Genomic DNA, 19,610 nt, shown 5'->3' with positions numbered 1-19,610 from the left:
GTCGAATCAAATACTGTTCATCTCGTCTTTCATGCGTCACCCATTGCCAACGGAACGTATCGGTTTATTTCCCGTTTCAAACAAACAAATGTTTAAGGCGTAATTTTTCGTGCCCATTCGATAGAGTAGTCAAAAATAAGTGTTATACGATATGTTTATCGACGTGTATTAGAATCGAAACTGAAACAGGAAGAATGACCTCTACTCCAGGAGCGTCTGAATAGCGCTGCTGCAGTAGCAGTCATTGCGGAGCAAAGCAGTTCCGAAGATGCTGCAGTACCGCTAACTCTTCCTGTTTTACTGTCCCTTTTAATACACGTCGATAAATCGAATATCGTATTACACTCAATTTTAACCGCTCTATCGAATCGGCATTCTAGCATTTGTAGACTTAGAGAAAGCTTTCGACAATGTTGACTGGAATACTCTCTTTCAAATTGTATAGGTGGCAGGGGTAAAACACAGGGAGCTAAGGCCATTTACAATTTGTACAGAAACCATATGGCAGTTATAAGAGTTGAGCGACATGAGAGGGAAGCAGCGGTTGGGAAGGGAGTGAGACAGGGTTGTAGCCTCTCCGCGATGCTATTCAATCTGTATATTGAGCAAGCAGTAAAGGAAACAAAAGAAAAATTCGGAGTTGGTATTAAAATCCATGAAGAAGAAACAAAAACTTTGAGGTTCGCCGATGACATTGTAATTCTGTTAGAGGCAGCAAAGGACCTGGAAGAGCGGTTGAACGGAATGGACAGTGTCTTGAAAGGAGGATATAAGATGATCATCAACAAAAGCAAAACGAGGATAATGGAATGTAGTCAAATTAAATCTGGTGATGATGAGGGAATTAGATTAGGAAATGAGACACTTAAAGTAGTAAAGGAATTTTGCTATTTGGGGAGCAAATTAACTGATGTTGGTCGAAGTAGAGAGGATATAAAATGTAGACTGGCAATGGCAAGGAAAGGGTTTCTGAAGAAGAGAAGTTTCTTAATATCTAGTATAGATTTCTCAGGAAGTCGTTTCTGAAAATATTTGTATGGAGTGTAGCCATGTATGGAAGTGAAACTTGGACGATAAATAGTTTGGAGAAGAAGAGAATAGAAGCCTTCGAAATGTGGTGTTACAGAAGAATGCTGTAGATTAGATGGGTAAATCACATAACTAATGGGGACGTATTGAATAGAATTGGGGAGAAGAGGAATTGTGGCACAACTTGACAAGACGAAGGGACCGGTTGGTAGGACATGTTTCGAGGCATGAAGGGATCACAAATTTAGCACTCTAGGGCAGCGTGGAGGGTAAAACTCGTAGAGGGAGACCAAGAGATGAATATACTAAGCAGATTCATAAGGATGTAGGTTGCAGTAAGTACTGTGAGATGAAGAAGCTTGCACAGGATAGAGTAGCATGGAGAGCTGCATCAAACCAGTCTCAGGACTGAAGATCACAAAAACAACATCGAATTGGCATGAAAAAATTGCTCTTAAAAATTAGTTTGTTTGAAACGGGAATCAAACCAACGCTTTCCGTTGTCATTGTGAGTGCCATGTAAGACTCGGAGATCAGTGTTCGTTTGGGCTGAGTAAAGCTGTACACTGCGGAAACAAAATCATAAATAATTTACCGTAACACCAGAGAATATTTGCCAGAAGGCTAATAGCTGAGACGAGTTGTACATAAACATATAGTTTCTCCAGATCATTAAAATGGGATTGCAATGTTTTCGAAGCGTTTCTGTTGTATGCCACAACGTTGTGATCGACTTTTACAGTATTATAGATGGCAACTTCACCACGTATGTTGAGTATTGGTCGAACGACAGAGGTGAAATATTTGGCTCTTGTGGTAAGACAATGCTTATCTCTGTATTATTATTGGTGCGTTCCGGTAGTAAATTTGTGACATTCCCACAAATAGTAAATTTTATCTTTGTATGCGGTGATAACACACCTGTGACTGCGAAAGAATGTTTGCTTATATAATCTCTGCATTTTGAATATTAGCATTATTGCGATGAGACACCGACCGCTTGTTGGTCGCAGTTGCATAAAGCCTAAAAATTCAGTAAATAGGTCAGTTACCATAGTTATACAGCTAAAGGAATAAGACACTGATTTGGGAAATTTATATCAGTGATAGCAAGGAAATATCCTATTGTGTTTTTATTTGCCAGGGGAAGAGATAAATAAAATAACAACAAGTTCGACTTTATAACGTTTTCTTTAATATGTACAGTTTTCATTCAGAGGAATGACAAAAGGAAAGGAACTTCGTCAATTCTGTTTACGAGTAGTGTGATCAGTACTGGATATAAAAGTTTATTCCTCAAGGTCCAGTAATATGGTACATGAGTATGGTTGTTCAACCACAAAGATTCTTTATCTTTCGTGTGATCACGATCCGTTCCTTATCTTGCCATGCAACCTCGTTACCAGATGACAAGCACACAACAACAGAAGCGGCTGAGGAGTTGACGATCCCCCAGTGGCGTGTCATGGATCCACTTAGGCGGTTCAGGAATTACGAGTGTTTCAAGAAATGTGCTGTTTCTAAAGGAAGCTCGTGTCAGAATCACTATATGCGGCGAAAACAAAAATTAATCTAGCTCATAAGTTTGTTTGCATTTGACAGTCATTTCAGTAAATGGTGCTAACAACTTTCTGGCCCAGCTGTAGTGTAATTCAGCAATTCACTAAAAGCGCAGAAGGTGTGATAATATAAAGCTGATCTGATATGCTCTTTATGGTGACCCTTACGTATCAGCGATAATGATTGTATTGTTTCAACGAATTTAAGGGTGATGTCAGGAAGCTTTGTAGACACAGCCGTCAAAGAAATCATTGCAAAGTCTCGCTGACCATTCAGAGAGAGCGATAGTGTACGAATTAGCAGAGACTATAAGTTTGTCCACGGCAACTGTGGTTAATATTATACACGAGATGGTGAAAATGAACTCACTTCACTAGCTTCCGTACGGCGCGATTAGCAGTAGTGGACAGCAATCGACAGCTTTCCACTTCGAAGCTACGTTTGGAAACGTTAAAGTGAGACCAGAGGGCCATTTTGCGTCGAGCTGTCACCGGCGACGATACTTGAAGTCATGGTTTTACCCCACGAACCAAAGAGCAATCGAAGCAAACAACTTCCGATGAGTCACCCTGAATGAAAGTAAAGGCAGGTTCGTTGGCTGGATAAGTTTTGGGGGCGATTGCTTGCGTTTGGGGGGGGGGGGGGACTTTATATTCCTGAATTTCTTTCAGAAACGAAAACAGGAGACTACTACAGTCGGAAATTAGGGAACGTGATAAGCAATTGAAGTACTTTTCGCAAAAAGACCAAACGCCAGCATCACCTTCCGAAGTGGTCACCGAAACCCCAACCGAATTCGTTTTCAGTTTTTGACAGTCAGTTTGCCCTCCCCCTCTCCTCCACCTACATAGTCACCCAACGGAGAACTTCTTCTTGCTGTTGAATGAATTTCGCGTAGGCAATAAATTCAGTTCAAAGTCGACAACATCATCAAGACAGAGACGCTTGTGTTTTAGAGAACTTAAGTCTATTTTCCAAGAATTCTGAGAACGGCACAGGAGCTGGAAAACGTGTACATTATTCAATGGAAGAAACTGAAAGGAGTAAATAGTGTGCAACAATGGCGAGTTCATTCCCAAGACGAGTATTTATTGAACCTCCCTCGTTACCTTGGGTTTCCTCAAAACTGTTTTGACTCCCTGCTGTGATAAGATCCAGCCATGGCTTGAGGATTACACGGTCACATAGGTCGCCAGCAGCTCGAAGTCCATCGGCCTCATAAATTAGTCAGGCACACCTCGAGATCCAAATGTCCAGGTAGAGCCGCCTGATGAAGTGTGAAGTGTGACCCATTTTCGGTTGAGAAGCAGCCGTCGTCTGCAGCTGACACGGGCTCAAAAGTCATCTGTAGGGGGAGTGGAAGCGGGAGGGGGGGGGGCATGGAGTATTTGTGGTCTCTAATTCCAATGGCCTTCCAGAAAGTCTCATGCAGAACTGGAACTCTTAAGTATGCCGACATTGATACGGAGTGTGGCCTGTCTTTACCGTAGAAACACCAACGAAATGCACATGGGACTGATCCACAGACCACGTGTGAGTCTCGGAAGTGTTCCGTGCTCCAGTGGATTCACGAGCACGACCACGAGCTGGCCAGGAGCGCCGCCCGCAGGTGTGGAGCGCAGGCCGCCCTCAGTGCATTGGCAGCCACGGCCTGGGGATGATGCGGACCCATAGCCCACCTGCCGGGGAGCCCAGAATCCTGTGCGGCTCGTACTCTGCCGGCCTTCCAGAGGACCGCGGACACGGCCGGAACTCGAAGCGCGAAAGTAGCGCCGCGAGGCCCGCCTTCACCACCACCTGTGCGTATTTCTGTCCTGCAAACAGACGGAGCGACCACACGGACATGAAATAGTTCAAATGGCTCTGAGCACTATGGGACTTAACATCTGTGGTCATCAGTCCCCTAGAACTTAGAACTACTTAAACCTAACTAACCAAAGGACATCACACACATCCATGCCCGAGGCAGGATTCGGACCTGCGATCGTAGCGGTCACGCGGTTCCAGACTGAAGCGCCTAGAACCGCACGGCCACACCGGCCCGCGGAAATGAAATAAAATCTGAAAATTATCGCACTGACTAAGGCAGGAACACAGGTAAAGTAAGACCCAAATATCAAGACAGAAAATATACGAATAGAAAGACTTTAAGTGAGAGCAATAAAAGAGAAAGAGTAAACAGGATTGTTGTACCTTAAATACGCCGAGGAAAGAGTAAATGGACCTAAGGAGAAATCTGGAAATGTAGATAAAGTTCAGAGAGAAGAAAGAGACTCTCTGAAGTTTGAGCGTTACATGGCGAGTACGTCAGATACATCTATGGTTCACCTCAATGTGACCGAAAGTGTCTTCGTAAGTGTTTTGTAACGTACCCTTTCTTTGTTATTTTTTTGTGTCTTTGTTATTGTTTTCTGTTATTGTAGTAGAGATATGAAATTATTGTAGCGTTTTGCTTGGTCAGCCGTACTTCGGAATTTTTTGACATTAAAGGGAGCCTGAAACTTGTGTAATAAATACTTCGCGAGAAGTGCGATTTGCGGCATATAAAAAAATTAAATCCGGAGATTCAATCCACAGAATATTAACAGAAAACCTTTAGACCAATGCGCACGACTGACTAGACAAATTCAGAAGGTCCGTACATTCGAGTATGAGTGGTTGCGATCTATCTTATGTAAAATAATTACTTCGTAACAAACTCTGAGATTGCGAACGTACAATCAGGGTAGAGGGCAAGTACTTTCTATCATTCCTGTGGCCTGCGTAAAGGAATTGCAATTATTTAAATTTAAGAATATTTCTTTTTCAACCGGACTCCTATTTTTATACAAAAAGGAAGACTGTAGGTTCAGAATGTCTCGGCAAAAACACATCGAAATTAATCTTAGGGGCCACCAAAGGAAAGCAGTGAGCACAATCATATGCCTCTATTGTTGAGCAGCGCCGTCGTAAAGATCGTCGCCTCCATCTAAGATTCGCCTTTCGAATTAACAGAATAATTTGTACTCCATTGGTATGGCATTTAGGCTTGATCTTGACAGAAATTATAAAACACATTTCTCATCATTTAACGCCTTCATTTAACACACACATAGACATGAAACTATACAGTACGTCTTTACGCCAGCACATAAGAACAAAAAGGTACTGAATACTATTAGTAATAAAAGAATCTCGAAATTAGTCCTTTGTCTCTCAAATATAAAACTTTTTTTAGAGTATTCCTTTGGTATGACAGTTCCACAAATTTTCTTCTTGTATCTTTGAGATTAAATTAAAACATTTTTAGTTCCTTTTCAGGTTATACACTGAAAACCCAAATAATCTGGTACATCTGCGAAATATCGTGTACAGCCCTCACACGTACTGCAACACGACGTGATAAGGAGTCGACTAGAGCCTGGAGTAGTGCTGGTGAGGACTGACACCATTAATCCTGCAGAGCTGTCCATATATCCGAAAGACCACGAGGGGGTGCAGATCTCTTCTGAACGGCACGTAACCATGCATCCCAGATATGCTCAATAATGTTCATGTCTGCCGAATTAGGTGGCCAGCGGAAGTGTTTTAACTCAGAAGAGTGCTCCTGGAGCCACCCAGTAGCAATTCTGGACGTAGGGGGGGGGGGGGGGGGGTCGCATTGTCCTGCTGCAGTTGCCCTAGTGCGTTGGAATGGACGATCAGACAGAATTCTTACGTACGTGTCACCTGTCATCTGGACGCATCATGGGTCCCCTATCAGTCCAACTGCACATGCCCCACACCATTACAGAGCCTTCAACAGCTTGAACAGTTCCCTGCTGACATGCAGGGTCCATGGATTCATGAGATTCTCTTCATACACGTACACATCCATCCGTTCGATACAATTTGAAGCGAGACTCATCCGACCAACGTCAACAGTGTAATGGCGGTGTTGACCGGCCCACGCAAGGCGTAAAGATTCGTGTCACACAGTCATCAAGAGTACACGAATGTGCCTTCGTTTCAGAAAGCCCACATCGATAATGTTTCGTTGAATGGTGCCCAAACTGACACTCGTTGATGGCGCAGCATTGAAATCTTCAGCAATTTGCATAAGGATTGCACTTCTGTCACGTTGAACGGTTCTCTTCAGTCGTCGTTGGTTCCGTTCTTGTAGGATATTTTTACAGCATCAGCGATATCGCAGATCTGATGTTTCACCGGACTCCTGGTATTCACGGTACACTCGTGAAATGGTCGTACGGGAAAATCCTCACTTGATCGCTACCCCGGAAATGCTGTGTCCTTTCGCTAATGGGCCGACTATAGCACCACGTTCAAAGTCAGTTAAATATTGAGAATTTGCCATTACAGGAGCACTAACCGATCTAACAACTGTTCCAGACACTTGTTGTCTTATACGGTATAGGCGTTATCCACCCCAGCGCCATATTCTGCCAGGTCACGTATTTCTGTTTGTGAATACGGATGGCTATACCAGTTCCTTTAGCCATTCAGTGTAGGATTAAGGAAGACTGACAACAGTAAGACACGGATAATGGAGTGTATTCGAATCAACTAAGGTGATGCTGATGAACTGATACGCTGAATATGGTACACGAATCTGCCTACTTTGGCTGGAAAACAACTAACGATGGTAGAAATAAAGGCCGGAAGTAGCATGAAAAGCTTTCTTGAAGGAGATAATTGAGGTGACATGGATAATAAAATTAAGGGGTACTGATGCTGTTCTGATACTTTTTGTGCGTTGTTCTACGTGGAAGTTACTCGTTATCCACAGACAGTGCATGTAACAAGAGCTAAACGTCCAAGAATATTTCAAGCTTCATGAGTAAATTGAGTAACAAATAAAGTGGTAGTGGGTTGAAAGAAGGAATAAATACATTGTCCAATCACATTTATGTGGCCACCTATCAAAAGCCTGATTTACCAACTTCTGCAGCGAGAGACTTGCAGGAAGACAGTCAGTGAGGTTCTCGAGGATGCAGAGAGGCTCCATGGAGTGAACAGCCCTATGGATGTGAGTCAACAGATTCTCGATTAGCTGCAAATCCGGTGAGTGTAGTGGCCAGGGCAGTAAACACATTCCAGTGCTCTGCGAACCACGCACGTACACTGCAAGCTGTGTGACTTGTTGCACTGGGCAGTCAGTAGATGCCATCGTGCCAAGGAAAAACAAATTTCGTGCCGCGGTGAGCATGGTATCTATGGATAGAAATATGCTTGTGTTAATACATTGTCCTTTCCGAATGGCGAGTTCACCCAGGGAAGGCTACGAAAACATTCCCCAGACGATAACGGTCCTCCTGTGATAAAGTATATTTTCCCGGCTTATGAAATACTGATGATTTTCACAAGTTTGCAGCCGGGTTCCGTCGTCCTGACGACAACACGATATTTTGGCGGACCATCTGGCCGCCATCTTCAGGTGAGATTGAGTGCACAATCACACCAGAACTATCTAATGATGTTATTAACAGAGATAAAGCTTTGCCTTTAAGTAAGTCGTGGAATCCTATTTTATCACAGATAAAACAACAACGGTCTGGTTTCCGACTGGCTGCATTTTAATTTTGCGATTCCTCGCTTTTGACAGTTTTCACCGCTGGCACTGCTTCAATTCTTCGCCTCACAGAGGGCACCTCATCCATTGCTTGCGCACGCGCAACGGCCAGTACCCGCGGTATAAAGGAGCCGCCAAATCTGACGTCTCTGCACTCCCTCCTGCCCTGTCTTCCCTCTTCATCTCCCGCCCGACGTGTCTCCTGCCTCTTCGTGTACCAACTGATGCCCCTCCTCTCTTCACCCCCCGCTTCCCCTGGTGCCCCTTGCTCTCCCCTCCTTTTCCATCCTCCCTGCACTTTCCCTCCGCGGGTCCCGCCTGGCAGTTTTTTTCTTCGTCTTTCATGCTCCAAGTGGGTTTTAAGTGTGTTGTTCCGGAGTGTTTTTACTACTGTGGCCGACTTTTAACGTGTGCATGTCCATTCAGAGTCTCCTCTGAGTTTTGAAGAATCGCCATCTGTGTTTTTTAACTTTCTGGTGCCCTTTTTAACTGTCCCCCATGAACGTCTCCATGTTAGTCTACACTTTTTACCTCCATTTTCTTCCATTATTCTGTTTTAAGTTCCCCTTTATCGCCTTATGTATATACCATTTTATTCTTATTTAAAGTTGTCATGTCACTCAGCTGAAGAGCGGCGGATTGTGCCGCTGACAGCCCTCCACTGCCCATTTTGGGCAGGGGAATGAAATCAGTTCTGGCTTGATTGTGCACTCAATCTCACCTTAAGATCGCGGCCAAATGGTCCGCCGAAACATCGTGTTGTCATCAGGACGATGGAACCCGGCTGCAAACCCGTGAAAAACAACGCGCCTCCTGGTTGCAGGTGTTTGTTTCCAGACGGTTCGCGATGTACTCGCCAACAGTGAACAGTCTGACGGAGCATGAACATGAGTCATGTGAAAAGGTAAGCTGCTGCCTCTTTGTGAAAGTCTAGCTGCGGTATTGGTGTATAGATTCTAGCCTTCATGGCTGGTGAACAGCAGTCATTGTGGATGCTTGAACCAAGCATCTGATGCTGACGCCCATGTGCAGCAACGTTCGCTGAACAGCTGTTAATGAGAGACTTTTGGTAGCCCCTTGGTTCACCCACGCCATCAGATGCTCAACTGTTGAACGTCAGTTGACCTGTAACATCCCTGCACCCATCGTTCACCGCTATCATCTGTGGCCTGTGGTGTATCACAGTTACCTCGGCGCTAGTTTTGGATAGCGCCATTTTGCCATGCACGGTATACTTAACCTCCTCGGCGCATGAACTATTTGCATATTTAGCCGTTTCAGAAGTGCTTCTATCCTTGGCCCAATAGCCAATTGTGATGCCGTTTTGGATGTCAGACAAATTGCTCCATTACCGCATTACGACAATAGCGGCTCGGCCGCGGTGGCCGAGCGGTTCTAGGCGCTTCAGTCTGAAACCGTGCGACTGCTATGGTCGCATATTCTAATCCTACCTCGGGCAAACTTGTGTGCTGTCCTTATGTTAGTTAGGATTAAGTAGTTCAAAGTTCTAGAGGACTGATTACCTCGCATGTTAAGTTCCATAGTGCTCAGGCTCAGTTATTTGAACCATTTGACAACAACTGCACTGTTGCCACATCTCCTCGACACTTTAATAGCGGCCACTGCTGGTCCTGCCACCAGATGTGTGTGAGTCATTGTTGCAAGTTGGCATCAAACATAGGCGATGGTCACATTGATGTGACTGGGCAGTGTATTTGGATTTAATATCCCAGCCACGACAAGATCATTCGACGGGTAGTTGCACAAATCATGGGGGAACGGGCTATATGGTCGAGCTGTGTAAAACAGCATATAGCCTGATGACACATCCTGAAGTATCAAGTATTATTTAATTTAATACAGAAGGGAAATGTAGGGGGAGAGAGAAACAATTTTGGATATACTAGTTGTACCCAGTAATGTGTCAGGAAGAGTTTCACGAAACCAGGCCTAGGACTGCCAAAGGTAACAAGAGATTAGTTCCATTGGTGTGAAGCAAAGGTTGACCTTAACGCAAGTAATTGTTTCTCAAGTTTTGGGCCATGCCGGACATATCACCGAGACTGGAGCATAAACACGTCCTTCATTTCCATGTGTCAGTTCCCACACTGAGCAGCAAACGCAGATTGCAGGGGCACCATGTGAAGCGGTTGCCATGGCTCCACACACAATTTCTAACAATGATGTGGCTATAATGCCCTTCATGTATGGGCTTGGTAATACACAGAAAGAAGGATCCTTTATTGTATGAGTATATGATAGCGGAACAAACACTGATAGCAGTTACTTCTGTAAAATATCTGGGAGTATGCGTACGGAACGATTTGGTGTGGAATGATGATATAAAATTAATTGTTGGTAAGGTGGGTGCCAGGTTGAGATTCATTGCGAGAGTCCTTAGAAAATGTAGTCATCAACAAAATGAGGTGGCTTACAAAACACTCGTTCGACCTATACTTGAGTATTGTTCATGAGTGTGGGATCCGTACCAGGTCGGGTTGACAGAGGAGATACGTTAAGCATGATAGCGTTAAGGAGATGTTTAGCAAACTCAAGTGGCAGACTCTGCAAGAGATGCGCTGTGCATTGCGGTGTAGCTCGCTGTCCAGGTTTCGAGAGGGTGCGTTTCTGGATGAGGTATCGAATATATTGCTTCCCCCTACTTATACCGCCCGAGATGATCACGAATGTAAAATTAGGGAGATTCGAGCGCGGACGTAGGCTTTCCGGCAGTCGTTCTTCCCACGAACCAAACGCGTCTGGACAGGAAAGGGAGGTAATGACAGTGGTACGTAAAGTTCCCTCGGCCACACACCATTCGGTGGCTTGCGGAGTATAAATGTAGATGATAAAACACACTACATGCAGTTCAGAACTTGTAAGGGGTGTCCCACGAGTATATGTCTAACATATGATGACAAGAAGGTAGAAGAAGTGGTGTTAAATTCTTGGGATTACAGCGTGATAATAAATTCAACTGGGAGGAGCACACCACAGAACTGCTGAAGCTTCTTAACAAATCTCTGTTTGCAATGAGAATTGTGTCAGACATAGGGGATATAAAAATGAAAAAGCTGGCGTACTATGCTTACTTTCATTCCATAATGTCATTTGCGATTATTTTTTGGGGTAATTCTAAAGCCAAGCTAAACGTGCAGTAAGAGTTATATGTGGTGTGAACTGAAGAACATCCTGCAGAAGCCTGTTTAAGGAACTAGGTATACTAACTACTGCTCCCCAATATATTTATCCCTTAATGAAATTTGTCATTAAAACATATCACTTTTTCAAACCAACAGCTCAATTTATGGAATCAATACTAGAAATATGAATAATCTTCACAAGGATTTAAAGTCACTTAGTCTTGTACAAAAAGTTGTGTATTATTCAGGAACACACATTTTCAATAACATGCCAGCAGCCATAAAAAGCTTAACAACCAATGAAATTCAGTAATTCAGTTTAAGAGAAGCCTAAAGGATCTATTGGTGGCCAACTCCTTCTACTCCATTGACGAATTTCTCAGTAAAACCAACTGATTTATATATAAAACTTCTGCACAATTTCAGTGCAGTAATGTGTTCATTGTAAATGTGAGTGTGTGTGTGTGTGTGTTTGTGTGTGTGTGTGTGTGTGTGTGTGTGTGAGAGAGAGAGAGAGAGAGAGAGAGAGAGAGAGAGAGAGAGAGAGAGTGTACAATCTAACTTCTGCACCATTTCAGTGCAGTAATGTGTTCATTGTAGATAAGTATTATAGTACTTGTATTACATGTTTATTACCTTATAAATGAATAAAAAACTTTTTTATTTTAAATTCAGTGCATTAGTATATGTAAAATGACTCTTTCATATAGTGTTCATTAAAAAATGACAATCATTCCACTTGGGACCTGTGGAAAGGTACATTAGCTTATTTGTTTTAGTTGTAAATATTTGTCATGTATTGTTGTTTTTCTGACATGTTCCACATCCTGGAGGACCTCACTACAGATCAATTGGAATGATGTAAAGCTAATCTAATATAACGTAGATTAACAGAGCACAGGAGGCAGTACGACTGTACAACGAAGCATATCTTCGGAGAAGTCAGCATTCACCATGCCCGTTCTGAGAAGGCACCAGACCTATCCAAGTAAACCCATCGTACTGTATCGAGGTGACAAAGAACAGTGTAGAAAAGTTCTTCCTAGGAGTAACGAGATATTCTACATGCTGTATCAGCTCAGATGCCCAGACTGTTTATATAACTGCGTTCGTGTGTACTTACCCAGACAGGCCCTGGGACCATCGCCAAACGGCCAGTAAGGGGCGCCTGTCGCACTGCCTTGGTTGTCGGCGAAGCGCTCTGGGTCGAAGCGCAGTGGGTCCGGGTAGTGGTGGGGGTCCCGATGCAGTGACAGCACTGGCACATACACCATGGTGCCTGGCTGCACCACCAGCCCGCTGTCCGGTACCCGGTACGTCTGCGTGCACTGCCGCATCAGGTATGACTGCAGTGGGTACAGCCGCAGCGTCTCTGCACAAGGTTCCAGTACATCTCCAGTCAAAAACTACTCTTTCTGTAGATACATACGTTCTTACAACACACCCTCATCGAACATGTTTCAATATATGTGCCCATTATTTTGATTTTTTTTGCAATTTAGCACAACTTGACTAGAAAACTGGATCGGTTGGTAGGACAAGTTCTGAGGCATCAAGGGATCACCAATTTAGTATTGGAGGGCAGCGTGGAGGGTAAAAGTCGTAGAGGGAGAGCAAGGGATGAGTACACTCAACAGATTAAGAAGGATGTAGGTTGCAGTAGGTACTGGGAGATGAAGAAGCTTGCACAGCATAGAGTAGCATGGAGAGCTACATCAAACCAGTCTCAGGACTGAAGACCATAACAACAACAACAACAACAACAACAACAATTGTCTCCCTTCCAATGTCCATCACGTGTCTATCAAACACTAAACAGGTGCGAGGGACTTTGCTCACTTTTAAAACTCACAACGTAACTTAAAAATAGAAATGGATTAAAAACATAATGTTTGCAAGAACACACATAACAAGAAATGCTTCTCAATAGCCACAAAACTGTAACACCGCAAAATAGACACACAGTCACAATTTATAATTGCTATAGAAACCATTTTTAAATCAACCAACATTGTAGCAATTACACAGATTATTTAAAATAGAAAAAAGGAAAGCCGGAACATGTATAAATAAAAATTACCAAAAAGGCGGCAGTTGAAGAATAGCTTCAAATAAAACAATTTATGAAGAAGCAGAACCAATGAGTTTGGAGAATAGTTTCAAATGAAACAATTTATAAATAAAAAGAACCAGTGACAAGTGCAATGAAACAGAAACGGATATCTTTCCTAGGACGTCTGATGTGGACAATGGATAATGGAATTAGCAGGAGAATAATTGAGAAGTTATGGAGTAGAGAGAGAGGCATTAGACGGATCGCAGAGCTCAGGCAGAAATTAGAGATTAAATGGAGGATTTGAATTTCAAGACAGATACGCTCAAGATACTTCAGGCAAAACATAGAAAAACAGAACAACAGAGAATGGCGATTGTGATTTCGGATGAGAAGGGAACTGCACGATTTGAAAGAATGAAAAAGTGTTGGGCCAACAAGAAACAGAATACTGACTGTAATTGTCAAATATTGGCCTTTATAAAACTTACAAACTGAAGGAAATAATGGGTGACCAACAACGAACGTACTTATGTCAAATAATTAGGAGTGGCTCATGCACAGAGCAAAAAATTTGAATCATTTATGTAAACAGAGTAATTGTAATTCGCTAGTACAGCAGGTCAGCTCAATACACTGACCCACTTGCCGTTTCACACCTTTTATTTAACTCGACAGTTACGTTACAAATATATTTAGGAAATTTGCTTTGAAAATCTTTTTGATATAAAATGAACGCCAGTTGTGACCGTTAAGTACAGAGATACGTTAGAAGGTAGGTTAAGAAGAGGTGTATCCCCTTTGAAATTCTAAAGATAGCAAGGGTAAAATACAGGGAGCGAAAGGCTATTTACAACTTGTACAGAAACCAGACGGCAGTTATATGTGTCGAAGGGCACGAAAAGGGAAGCAATGGTTGAGAAGGTAGAGTGAAACTGGATTATAGCTTTTCTCCATCGTTATTCACTCTTTACATTGAAAAATCATTAACGAAACCAAAACAAAATTTTGAGTAGCAATTACAGATGTGGGAAAAGGAATAAAAATTTTGAGGTTTGGCGATGACATTGTGATTCTGTGAGAGACAACAAAGGACTTGGAAGAGCAGTTGAACGGAATGGACAGTGTCTTCAAAGAAGGATATAAGACGAACATTAACAATAGCGAAGCAAGGATAACGGAATTTAGTCGAATTAAATCAGATGATGCAAGGCCAATTACATTAGCTAACGAGACATCGTAAAAAGTAGTAGACGCGTTTTGCCATTTGGCCAGCAAAGGAACTGATGATGGCTGAAGTAGAGAGACTATCATGTGTAGACTGACAGTGGCAAGAGAACCATTTCTGAAGAAGAGATGTTTGTAATAATCGAATATAGATTTAAATGTTAAGAGGTCTTTTCTGAAAATGTTTGTCTGGTGTGTAGCCATGTATGCAAGTGAAACATGGACGATGAACAGTTTAGACAGAAAGGGAACAGAAGCTTTCGAAATATGGAGCTACTGAAGAATGTTGAAGATTAAATAGCACATCATGTAACTAATGTGGAGGTACTGAATAGAACTGGGGACACAAGAAATTTATGGCACAGATTGACCAAATGAAGAATCAGTTGATAGGACACACTGTGAGACGTCAAAGGATTACCAGTTTCGTACTGGAAGGGAAGTGTGGGTGATAAAAATGGTAGAGGGAGAACGAGCACAGAACAAACGCAGCTTCTGTAGAATAAATGTATCTGTTCTTTCGAGAACAGTTACTATCTTCATCTAGGCCTATAATTAAATGGCTACCCGGCCATTTACCTTCCTCTGTACGAATACGCATTGGTTGCCCGAACTCTTACGGGAATCGCCACCTTAGTTGGCGAGAGTAATGACTGGATGGGCAAATATCTATTAGGAACACTACATATGTACACTCCTGGAAATTCAAATAAGAACACCGTGAATTCATTGTCCCAGGAAGGGGAAACTTTATTGACACATTCCTGGGGTCAGATACATCACATGATCACACTGACAGAACCACAGGCACATAGACACAGGCAACAGAGCATGCACAATGTCGGCACCAGTACAGTGTATATCCACCTTTCGCAGCAATGCAGGCTGCTATTCTCCCATGGAGACGATCGTAGAGATGCTGGATGTAGTCCTGTGGAACGGCTTGCCATGCCATTTCCACCTGGCACCTCAGTTGGACCAGCGTTCGTGCTGGACGTGCAGACAGCGTGAGACGACGCTTCATCCAGTCCCAAACATGCTCAATGGGGGACAGATCCGGAGATCTTGCTGGCCGGGGTAGTTGACTTATACCTTCTAGAGCACGTTGGGTGGCACCGGATACATGCGGACGTGCATTGACCTGTTGGAACAGCAAGTTCCCTTGCCGGTCTAGGAATGGTAGAACGATGGGTTCGATGACGCTTTGGATGTACCGTGCACTATTCAGTGTCCCCTCGACGATCACCAGAGGTGTACGGCCAGTGTAGGAGATCGCTCCCCACACCATGATGCCGGGTGTTGGCCCTGTGTGCCTCGGTCGTATGCAGTCCTGATTGTGACGCTCACCTGCACGGTGCCAAACACGCATACGACCATCATTGGCACCAAGGCAGAAGCGACTCTCATCGCTGAAGACGACACGTCTCCATTCGTCCCTCCATTCACGCCTGTCGCGACACCACTGGAGGCGGGCTGCACGATGTTGGGGCGTGAGCGGAAGACGGCCTAACGGTGTGCGGGACCGTAGCCCAGATTCATGGAGACGGTTGCGAATGGTCTTCGCCGAACCCCAGGAGCAACAGTGTCCCTAATTTGCTGGGAAGTGGCGTTGCGGTCCCCTACGGCACTGCGTATGATCCTACGGTCTTGGCGCGCATCCCTGCGTCGCTGCGGTCCGGTCCCAGGTCGACGGGCACGTGCACCTTCCGCCGACCACTGGCGACAACATCGATGTACTGTGGAGACCTCACGCCCCAGGTGTTGAGCAATTCGGCGGTACGTCCACCCGGCATCCCGCATGCCCACTATACGCCCTCGCTCAAAGTCCGTCAACTGCACATACGGTTCGCGTCCACGCTGTCGCGGCATGCTACCAGTGTTAAAGACTGCGATGGAGCTCCGTATGACACGGCAAACTGGCTGACACTGACGGCGGCGGTGCACAAATGCTGCGCAGCTAGCTCCATTCGACGGCCAACACCACGGTTCCTGGTGTGTCCGCTGTGCCGTGCGTGTGATCATTGCTTGTACAGCCCTCTCGCAGTGTCTGGAGCAAGTATGGTGGGTCTGACACACCGGTGTCAATGTGTTCTTTTTTCCATTTCCAGGAGTGTAGATTGGGGACAGTTGGTAATGTGGGTGTCACGGGAACCGTGCAAGTGATAAGTTCCTGCATTCGCGCTATTATTCTGTTTCCCTAGTGGCTCAGATTCATAGAGTGTCTGCCACGTAAGCAGGAGACCCCCGGGTTCGAAGCCGTCGGGGCACACATTTTCAGCTGTCCCCATTGAGGTATATCAACAACACCTGTCGGCAGCTGAGGGCTTCAGTTAATTATCATTTACTCTAGAGAAGCTGCACGGTCATCCGTGGTATCTGTTCTTTCGAGAACAGTTACTATCTATATATATATAAGCGATGAACAGAATGAGCAGATTCAGAAGAATGTAGGTTGAAGTACTCATTAATTTTTTCTGTGTTTGTGGCTGCAGTATCAGTATGTATAACTACCGTAGTTTCGAGCACTGTTGGAAGTGACCTTCTACAGGGTGTTTTTGTGTCCAGTAAAACAAAAATACAGTGAAGAAGGTAACTTGCAACTGTGATCGAAACGTCGGTAGTCTTACTTACTGACAGTGCGGTCACAACCCCAAAAAAAGTTTATTCACTGTGACAATGGCCGCGGAGGCCTACGTTTATATTTATGTTGAGGCAGTTATTCAAGAGTCATTCACAGGATACAGTAGCATGGATGGCTGCATCAAACCAGTCTTCGGGCTGAAGGCCACTAAAACAACAACAACAAACATCAGATGTATATATATTATAAAAACTTTTTCTAATGATAATTGGTCATGTTGAAAGACATTTGCCCTTATGATTGCGGTAACCGTCTATAAACAGCTTCATTCCCTATGTTTGCGTAACACACCGAGGTGACGAAAGTGATTGGATTCTTCCTAATATCGTGTCGGACCTCTTTTTCCCGGCGTACTGCGGCATCTCGACGCGATATGGACTCAACAAGTCGCTGGAAGACCCCAATGGAAATAATGACTCATGGTGCCTGTACAACCGTCCATAATTGCGTAAGTATTGCTGGTGGAGAATTTTGAGCTCGAGCTGACCTCTTTGATTATGTTCCATAAATATTAGATGCGATTCATGTAGAGCGATCTGGATGGCCAAAGCATTCGGTCTAGTTGTCCTGATTGATCTTCAGACCAGTCGTGAACAAGTGTGGCCCGATGACGTGGTCCAGTGCCACCCATTTGAATTCCAAATTTGTTTGGAACATTGAGTCAATGAATGGCTGAAAATGATCGCCTAGTAGCCGAGCATGACCGATATCAGTCAATGATCCGTGTAAACGCAGCCTCCTCCATTGTGGAAGTACCACAAGCTGCTTGCACAGTGCTTTTTTGACAACTTGGGTCCATGACTTCGAGGGGTCAGCACCATACTGGATCCCTACCGTCACCTCTTACCAACTAAAATCGCGACTCATACGACCAGAGCATGGAATTCCTGTCGGGTCCATCTGATACAGTCACGAGCCCAGAGGAGGTGTTGTACGCGATATCATGTTGTTGGAAAAGCCAGTCGCGTAAGTCTGTTGCTGCCATACCAGATTATCGCCAAATTTCGCCTCACTGTGCTAACGGATACGTTCGTCGTACATCCCACGTTGATTTCTGAGGTTATTAGATGCAGTGTTCCTTGTCTGTTAGCACTAATAATTTTAAGCAAACGCCACACCTCCTCGTCGCTCAATGAAGGCCGTCGGCCACTGTGTTGTCCATGGTGAGAGGTAATGCTTGAACTCTGGTATTTTCGGTACACTCCTGACACTGTGGACCTCGAAATATTGAATTCCCGAACTATTTCCGAAATGGAATGCTCAATGCGTCTTGCTCCAACTACCGTTCCATGTACACAGTCGGATGTGACATCGTAGGTACAGAGTTGGTTAATTCCTGTCGTGCTGCCATAATCAAAAATATTCAAATGTGTGTGAAGTCTTATGAGACTTAACTGCTAAGGTCATCAGACCCTAAGCTTACACACTACTTAACCTAAATTATCCTAAGGACAAACGCACACACCCATGCCTGAGGGAGGACTCGAACCTCCGCCGGGACCAGCCGCACGGTCGATGACTGCAGCGCCTTAGACCGCTCGGCAATGCCATAATCACTTCGGGAAACTTTTCACGTGAACCGCCATACTGTAAATGCCAATGCACTGTCGTTTTATAACGTGTATGCTGGTAACTACCGCCTTGTGAATATGTGCAAATCACTATCCCATTACTCGTTGTCACCTCAGTGGAATGTGCAGAACGAAACCATATGATCAAGAGTATTCTTTTGTGGTTATGGTAGCTTGTGTGTATTGGCTGGTTGTCAGTTAAGTCCTTTCCACTTAAGTTGCTGACTAGTTTTCCGGGTTGTATGGCCGTGGGCGAAGGAACTTCTCGTTCCCTGACGTTTCGTCCGGACGCCTGGAAGAATCGTCAGCAACCGAAAACATCCTTCGATCACGGCATTACAACTTGGAAGAGTGACCAGCAACTATGACATCCACCTATGAAAGCCTTCAGCTTACACTTGCCGGTGTGTCTTAACTAAAGTATATTTTCATCAAAGACACTGAGGTTTAAAAAAGAAACGAAGATAGGGTTTAACGCCCCTTCGACATCGAAGTCATGACAGACGGAGCAAAGCTCTGGTTGTGTCAATGATGAGGAAGGAAATTAAAGGAGCATTCCCCAAATTTGCTCATAGCGATTTAGGGAAATCACAGAGTACCTAAATTTGGATGGCCGGAAGCGTGTTCGAAACGTCGTCCTCCCGAACACGAGTCCAGCGTACTAACCACTGCATCACCTCGAGAAGTCATTGTGGCGTATCCACATAGTTAGGTATTATTTGCCAGCTTCTTAATAACTAAAGTATTAATTGTTTACTGTTACGCTACTTCCCAGTCTTTCTTTTTTTCTAATACATTAGGTATTTTCTGAATTAAATAATTGAAAGGTATTTCGCCT

General features: G+C 44.2%; 1 protein-coding gene across 2 annotated transcripts in view; it reads right to left on the bottom strand.

Moving 5' to 3' along the window:
* Positions 1-2,201: 2,201 nt before the first annotated feature.
* The window catches only part of LOC126281935 (cytochrome P450 6a2-like), a 118,877-nt gene continuing 101,468 nt past the window's right edge, over positions 2,202-19,610 (bottom strand). The window contains exons 5-6 of one of the 2 annotated variants that reach the window (XM_049981278.1): positions 12,404-12,652; positions 2,202-4,403 (exon numbers count right to left, since the gene is read on the bottom strand). In XM_049981278.1, the coding sequence (XP_049837235.1) occupies positions 4,219-4,403; positions 12,404-12,652 (434 nt within the window). In that variant the 3' untranslated portion in view covers positions 2,202-4,218. The remainder of the gene's footprint in view (positions 4,404-12,403; positions 12,653-19,610) is intronic. The other variant, XM_049981280.1, reaches the window with a different exon arrangement.

The sequence above is a fragment of the Schistocerca gregaria genome, chromosome 7, assembly GCF_023897955.1.
Source record: "Schistocerca gregaria isolate iqSchGreg1 chromosome 7, iqSchGreg1.2, whole genome shotgun sequence".
NCBI classification, from domain to species: domain Eukaryota; kingdom Metazoa; phylum Arthropoda; class Insecta; order Orthoptera; family Acrididae; genus Schistocerca; species Schistocerca gregaria.
This window is presented reverse-complemented; position numbering and strand designations above follow the sequence as displayed.